The 8,380-nt window shown below is 40.5% G+C and overlaps 1 protein-coding gene across 1 annotated transcript in view; it reads right to left on the bottom strand.

Annotated features, from left to right (window-relative positions):
• Positions 1 to 5,096: 5,096 nt before the first annotated feature.
• Positions 5,097 to 8,380, bottom strand: part of PNPT1 (polyribonucleotide nucleotidyltransferase 1) — a 65,165-nt gene continuing 61,881 nt past the window's right edge. The window contains exons 28-29 of the mRNA XM_011996505.1: positions 6,710 to 6,757; positions 5,097 to 5,549 (exon numbers count right to left, since the gene is read on the bottom strand). Of these exons, the coding sequence (XP_011851895.1) occupies positions 5,394 to 5,549; positions 6,710 to 6,757 (204 nt within the window). The 3' untranslated portion in view covers positions 5,097 to 5,393. The remainder of the gene's footprint in view (positions 5,550 to 6,709; positions 6,758 to 8,380) is intronic.

Below are 8,380 nucleotides of genomic sequence, written 5' to 3'. Positions count from 1 at the left end.
ACAATTGATTTTTGTATGTTGATCTATCATGATGGAGTCTTGCTCTTTCGCCCAGGCTGGAGTGCAGTGGTGCAATCTTGGCTCACTGCAACCTCTGCCTCCCGGGTTCAAGTGATTCTCCTGCCTCAGCCTCCTGAGTAGCTGGGATTATAGGCACCTGCCACTACGCTCAACTAATTTTTTGTATTTTTAGTAGAGACAGGGTTTCACCATGTTGACCAGGCTGGTCTCGAACTCCTGACCTTGTGATTCACCCGCCTCAGCTTCCCAAAGTGCTGGAATTACAGGCGGGAGCCACCATGCCTGGCCTGGACTCATGATTTCTAATAATTTTTTTTGGTAAGACTTTTTATATACAAAATCATGCCATCTGCGAATATAGTATTACATCATTTCCAATCTGGATGCTTTTAATTTTCTTGCCTGATTGTCCTGACTAGAACCTTCAGTAGAATTTTGAATAGAAGTGGCTAGCTGGGACATCCTTGTCTTTCTTGTTCATGATTTTAAGGGAAAATGTGAGTTCTTTAAAAATAAGTATTTCATTAGCCAAGCGTGGTGGTGCGCACCTGTAATCCCAGTTATTCTGAAGGCTGAGGCAGGAGAATTGCTTGAACCCAGGAGATGGAGGTTGCAGTGAGCCGAGATCACGCCACTGCACTCCAGCCTGGGCGACAGAGTGAGACTATGTCAAAAAAAAAAAAAAAAAAAGAAAATATCATCTTGTACTGGCCATCCTTTGTTTCATATTCATTAATAAACTTTGCTTTCTAATTTCGGTGAAGAACAAGCACAAGATTAAGGAGTAAGACTATGTGAAATTGGGTTATAAATTGAAAGGCTGTTGTATCTTGTAAACATACAACGCAATGCCAAGTGAAAATGAAGTTGTTAGTCCCTCTATCTAGAATTCTTTCCCAAATAGCTGCACATCTTTTTCCTCAGCTTCATTTAAATCTGTGTTCAACTGTTATCTCCTCAGAGAAGACATTCTGCATCATTTCATATTAAATAGTAACTTTTATCACTGTATCCCTTTATCCAGTTGTTTTTCTTTAAGGTACCTACCACTACCTGACATGTTGTATACAGTTAAGTCCTTACTTAATGTCTTCAATAGGTTCTTGCAAACTGTAACTCTAAGATAAACTACATAAAATGTAACCATTTACCACAGGCTAATTGATATAAACAAGAGTTAAGATCCTATGGCACATTTTTGGTCAAAAAATTATTACCAAACTTGCAAATACAGACCAAAACATTTCTAATGTTAAACACTGAAGTAAATGTGAGCTAGACAACATTTAAGAAAGATGAATAAAAACAAGATGATTTATCAAATTACAACAGTTCAGGGTTTTGGGTGGTTGGAGCCCATCCTGGCAGCTCAGGGTGCCAGGTGGGAACTGATACTGGACAGGACAGCCATCCCATTGCACGGCGCACGCACTCACACACACACCACACTCACTGAGACTGGGCAACAAGAGCAAAACTCTGTCTCAAAACAAACAAACAAACAAACAAACGAAATAAAATAAATTATCCAGTCTCAGGTATTTCTTTTTTCTTTTTTGAGATGGAGTCTCCCCCATCACCCAGGCTGGAGTGCAGTGGCATGATCTAGGCTCACTGCAATCTGTCTCCCAGGTTCAAGCGATTCTCCTGCCTCAGCCTCCCGAGTGGCTGGGATTACAGGCATGCATCACTACGCCCGGCTAATTTTTGTGTGTTTCTTTTTTTAGTAAGACAGGGTTTCACCATGTTGGCCAGGCTGGTCTCAAATCCCTGACCTCAGGTGATCCACTTGCCTTGGCCTCCCAAAGTGTTGGGATTACAGGTGTGAGCCACCGCGCCCAACCTCAGATATTTCTTTATAGCAATGCAAGAATGGGCTAATACACTCCTGCAGACACAGGAAAAAGTGCAGACTCCACACAGACAATAGGCCTGGCCAGGAATCAATGTTTTGTTTCCCTCTCAACATTATAATGCAAATGATGTTGAAAAAAATGTTATTCAAGGACCTGCTGTATCCTAATTTGCTGTCAATTTCCAAACTCTAGAATATGAGCATTGGAACTTCAGCTGTTTTGTCTGTTTTTGTTATTTTGAGATGGAATCTTGCTCTGTTGCCCAGGCTGGAGTACAGTGGCGTGATCTCAGCTCACTGTAACCTCTGCCTCCCGGGTTCAAGTGATTTTCCTGCCTCAGCCTCCCGAGTGGCTAAAACTACAGGCATGTGCCACCATGCCTGGCTAATTTTTGTATTTCTAATAGAGACGGGGTTTCTCCATGTTGGCCAGGCTGGTCTTGAAATCCTGACCTCAGGCAATCCACCTGCCTCAGCCTCCCAAAGTGCTGGGATGACAGGTGTGAGCCACTGTGCCCGGCCTAACTTAGGAGTTTTATTTACTGACACATCCCCTGCATACCTTATAATGCCTGGCACATGTTAAATGATGAATAAAACAATGTTATGCTTGGCTGAACTGAACTAAGAAAGATATTTATGCTTTCATTTTAGATCCAAGAATGTAAGATACTCTGTAAGAGAAGAAAAAATGATTACATAAAAACTGCACTGTGATAGAACAGTAACTTATGAAGTATGTGTGCTTGTGTGTCAAAACAAAAGTCATGGGAAAAAAGTCTTATAAGTACTTGTATTGAGCTAACCACCCAAGATGGCATTCAATTTGATCTGGGTCACTATAAATTAGAGTTTCCAGCATATAATATAGCCGTCATAGAAAAATTTCACTGGGGCCAGGCGCAGTGGCTCATGCCTGTAATCCCAGCACTTTGGGAGGCCAAGGCGGCCAGATCATGAGGTCAGGAGATCAAGACCATCCTGGCTAACATGGTGAATCCCTGTCTCTACTAAAAAATACCAAAAAAAAAAAAAAAATTAGCCAGGAGTTTTGGCAGGCGCCTGTAGTTCCAGCTGCAGAGACTGAGTCAGGAGAATGGCGTGAACCCGGGAGGCGGAGCTTGCAGTGAGCCAAGATTGCACCACTGCACTCCAGCCTGGCAACAGAGTGAGACTCTGTCTCAAAAAAAAAAAAAAAAAAAAACAAGAAAGAAAGAAAGAAAAAGAAAATCTTCATTGGAAAGTAGGGAAAACTACCAACATTTAAATGAAGACAAAAATATGACAAGTTCAGACATAAAGTGTAGGCTCTTGGTTTAAGCAGAAATGGGGTTCTTTTGGTGGTCTGCAGTTAGTAAGCTATATTTGTACTTTGTGTCACTACAGGTTTCTGGAGTTTGTTTAAGAACTACCTTCATTTTCCATATTAGGAGTTAGGAGTTCCTTTGAAAAAGAACAGAAAATTTAAGAAAAACATAAATTGCAATTTTGAAATTCTACCATTAAGGATGATATCTTAAAGTAAGAATTATGTCTTAGAAAACAGAAGTGAGAATAAAAACTTTTGTTACTGTGATTAAATAGTCTATCAATTGTAGAAAGCAAATACATTTAATCTTTCATTTTCAATTAATCTTTAATATTTCAGAAAGTATATCAACATTGCCTAACATGCTGTTTTACACATAATAGATATATAATCAATGTTTATTGACTTAAAAATCTTTGGTTTAGCCAGTTAAATTTGTAATATTTTATGAACTAGTTTACTCTGAATCATGAATTCACCTATTTGTTGTTGTTTTTTTTTTTTCTCAAGACGAGTCTTGCTCTGTCACCCAGGCTGGAGCACAATGGTGCAATCTCGGCTCACTGCAACCTCCGTCTCTCAGGCTCAAGTGATTTTCCTGCCTCAGCCTCCCGAGTAGCTAGGATTACAGGCACCCGCCACCACACCTGGCTAATTTTTATATTTTTAGTAGAGACGGGGTTTCGCCATGTTGGCCATTGTGGTCTCGAACTCCTGACCTCAGGTGATCTACTCGCCTTGGCCTCCCAAAGTGTTGGGATTACAGGTGTGAGCCACCACGTCTGGCCAGATTTACCTACATTTTTGTGAGATTTAAAATTTTCTTAGAGATAAAGAGTCCTACTCTGTTGCCCAGGCTGGAGTGCAGTTGTGTGATCACGGCTCACTGCAGCCTTGACTTTCTGGGCTCTAGTGATCTTCCCACCTCAGCCTTCCAAGTAGCTGGGACTACAGGCACATACCACTGAATCCGGTCTATTTTTATAAGATTTTAAAAAGGATTACACATTCTAAATTATGACGTCCACATACCATTTACTTTTGTGTGGAATTATAAGGTGATATTTTAAATGATGGGAATGAACAACTTGACATGTGTATCAGTAACCTCTAAACATCTATTTCAAACACCTATTAACCGAAAGTCATGATCCTCCGGTTCTTATACTAAGAACTTCCATACATTAGAGCAATATACGTATTCAAAGTGACCTAGTTCAATTTGACAAGTAAATTATTTATTTATTTATTTATTATTATTTTTTGAGACGAAGTTTTGCTCTTGTTGCCCAAGTTGGAGTGCAATGGCGTGATCTCCGCTCACTGCAACCTCCACCCCCTGGGTTCAAGGGATTCTCCTGCCTCAGCCTCCTGAGTAGCTGGGATTACAGGTGTGTGCCACCATACCCGGCTAATCTTTGCATTTTTAGTAGAGACGGGGTTTCACTGTGTTAGCCAGAATTGTCTCGATCTCCTGACCTCATGATCTGCCCGCCTCGGCCTCCCAAAGTACTGGGATTACAGGCATAAGCTACCACGCCCAGCCAATAATTTTTCTATGTTTAGGTAAATTTGAAAAATATACATCATTACTACCACATTCATCCTAGTTAGAATCTCATATTTATTCCACTATGTTTATGATTTAGTAACTAGTTTGAAAGGCATCATATTATTCAAAGTGTATCAGATTAGCTCCCTCAACTCACTATATCTAGTAACTGTTCTGATGAAATAGGCACTGGCTTTGAATATGGCCTGTTCCAATTTGTGAATCATTGCAGGCAAGTAAAGTTGTTACGCAAAAAGGTGAGCCGTAGGATGATTGAGTGTAAACTATCACTATTGTATATAAAGAAGAAAAATAAGATGTAGGAAGAGATCTGTTAGAATAACATATATGACATATTCTAAGTTTTTCATATATTTCAGAATTATAGAAACAAAAGTATGTAATCTTTTCTAAGATATATAAATGACTTACTTTTAACAATAAATATTTTTTGATTTATAATGTAAATAAGATTAAACGAATATGGCGTACTCTTGAATTTAAAAAATGGCACATGTAAATGAGCATTTTAGTACAAATAATTAGAATGTATTTATATTACATATACATCTACACAATGGAAGATACTACTAAAATGTTGCTCTACAGCACATCACCCTAGGCAAAATAGAATTCTAGAATTCTCTTTAAAAAAATCACTGAGAATTAGATGATGACTGTGAAATAGCTTCTCCCATTACAACACTATTTCTGTCATTCAAAGTTCTGACCACAGTTGTAGCTGGCGACTGAAGCACTTTACGAGAAAGCCTCATTCTTCCATCGGCTGGATCACGTCCAAAGTATTTCACCTGTGTTAAAGAAACAGATCTTCCTTTAAAGTTACAGCACATTGAGTGACATCTAAATAGACATTTACATTTACATGGTCCAAATAAGGCAATGATTGTTTTTACTTGTTCACTGAAAGCATAGTTCAGTGCTAAGTGGAGGTATACACTTAATATATATAAGTAGTCATTATAAAAAAAGAAAAGAGACAGAGGCAGTTAGTTGTTCAACTATGATCTGTCACTGAATTCATCTGTGCCTTTTTATTCTCACCAGGCCAAGTCCTTATACTGGGGGAACAGTCACAGACATAGTGAATGATTCTAGACAAGGGCTTTGTGAGCCTAAATGTGTTATATACTATACAGGATTATACTTAGGTCATTTTGATTTTCACTACTGTTCAAAGGACCGTCGCATTAGTATTTATTTGGCTTCACCTTGGAAAATGAAAGCCAGGGGGCAATGCAGAAGGTTTGAAGTTCCTTCTGATATGAAAACAACAACCACAACAACAAAGAAACCAAAAAATCAACCTTATACAGAGATATTATATCTTAGCACTCATCCTCCCCTGGAGGCTACTTGGACAGTAAGACCACAGATTGGGAATACACCACAAGCCTCAGTTACTCAGGTCATAGGTATTAGGCATAAGTGAAAGAGAATGTAGTGGAGCCAGAAAAACCAGACTGGCAATGACTTCTTTCATCCACCCATAAAGGACTACAAAGAAAGGGCCAATTTTGTTATACGAATTCTAGGCCTGAATAACATGGCTCTTACCAAGCTCAAAAACTTGAAGTTTTAAGTAGTGGAGAAACAAAGTCTCACCTCCTCAAAGATGACATTCAAGGATTTCAACAAGTTATCTTATCAGAGTTCTTATGTCAGTCTCCAAATCATGGAGTCTGCACAGCTAACACTGACATGCTCATGTATTTTTTAAATGAACTAAGGGTGACTACCATTTTGGCCAAGCTGCAGTCTCCTTCAGGGAAAGAATTGTGTCTTAAATCCTTAATGAGTCTGTTCAAGCAGCTCTAAGATTAAAAATGAAGTACTGCATATAAATAAAAAACATCATAGATGGTGACTCTTCTTTCAACTTTTTGCAAAAAATAATGGAAGCTTCAAGAACAATTTACAACTTTAAGGCTAAAAGGTGGAATACAAGTACCTGAATTTCTTGGCCAACTTCTAATCCTAGGGCAGTAGGATGTTTAATCTGGGAAAAAAAACACATGCCAATCTATTAGTTGTTGTGCATAATTACGTAGTGTCAACGGAGGTACACACTTTTTTCTCAAGCTTTATTCATTTTTCTGATTGAACAAATCAGTTAGCAGCCGGGTGTGGTGGCTCACGTCTGTAATCCCAGCACTTTGGGAGGCCGAGGCAGGCGGATCAGGAGGTCAGGAGATTGAGACCATACTGGTTAACACGGTGAAACTCCGTCTCTACTAAAAACACAAAAAAATTAGCCAGGCGTGGTGGCGGGCGCCTGTAGTCCCAGCTACTCAGGAGGCTGAGGCAGGAGAATGGCCTGAACCCAGGAGGCAGAGCTTGCAGTGAACCGAGATTGCGCCACTGCACTCTAGCCTGGGCGACAGAGCAAGACTCCGTCTCAAAAAAAAAAAAAAAAAAAAAATCAGTTAGCCAGGCATGGTGGCTCATGGCTGTAATCCCAGCACTTTGGGAGGCTGGGGCGGGCAGATCACTTGAGCTCAGGAGTTTGAAACCAGTCTGACCAACATGGTGAAACCCTATCTCTACTAAAAATACAAAAACTAGCTGGGTGCGGTGGCACACACCTTTACTCCCAGCTACTCGGGAAGCTGAGGCAGGAGAATTGCCTGAATCTGGGAGGCAGAGGTTGCAGTGAGCTGAGATTATGCCACTGCATTCCAGCCTGGGCAACAGAGTGAGACTCTATCTTAAGAAAAACAATCAGTTAATTATAAGGATTTAAAATACAGATGTATTAAGAACATAAAAATTATCCAAAACAGGCTGGGTACAGTGGCTCACACCTGTAGTCCTAGAACTTTGGGAGGCCGAGGTGGAAGGACTGCTTAAACCAGACTGGGCAACATGAAGAAACCCCATCTCTACAAAAAATCCAAAAAAATTAGCCGGGTGTAGTGGCTTGTGCCTAGGGTCCCAGCCCCTCCAGAGGCTAAGGTGGGAGAATCACTTGAGCCTGGGAGGCTGAGGCTGTAGTGAGCTGTGATCGTGCCACTATACTCTAGCCTGGGTGACAGAGCAAGACCCTGTCTCAAAAACCTCTCAAGTTGTAGATAACTACTGCTAACATTCCAATGAGTATCCCTTCAGATGTCTATTTAGTGTATGTGTAATGCATTTATAAAAATGGACCCACTGTGCTTATTGTATATCTTAAGGACATCTTTTTTTTTTTTTTTTTTTTTGAGATGGAGTCTCGTTTTGTCATCCTGGCTGCAGTGCCGTGGCATGATCTCTGCTCACTGCAACCTCCTCCTCCCAGGTTCAAGAGTTTCTCCTGCCTCAGCCTCCCAAGTAGCTGGGATTACAGGTGCACGCCACCATGCCCAGCTAATTTTTTGTATGTTTAGTAGAGATGGGGGTTTGCCATGTTGGTCAGGCTGGTCTCAAACTCCTGACCTAAAGTGATCTGTCCACCTCAGCCTCCCAAAGTGCTGGGCTTACAGGCGTGAGCCACTGCGCCCGGCCCAAAAGCATCTTTTCATATCAGTAAACTAAAAGCATTACTGTTAAGTTTCAAACTATATAGTTTATTTTTATTTTTATTTTTTTTTGAGACGGAGTCTCGCTGTGTCACCCAGGCTGGAGTGCAGTGGCCCGATCT

This window comes from Mandrillus leucophaeus, unplaced genomic scaffold (assembly GCF_000951045.1).
Source record: "Mandrillus leucophaeus isolate KB7577 unplaced genomic scaffold, Mleu.le_1.0 Scaffold518, whole genome shotgun sequence".
NCBI lineage: Eukaryota > Metazoa > Chordata > Mammalia > Primates > Cercopithecidae > Mandrillus > Mandrillus leucophaeus.
The sequence above is the reverse complement of the archived record's forward strand: the minus strand, read 5'-3'. Positions and strand labels throughout refer to the sequence as shown.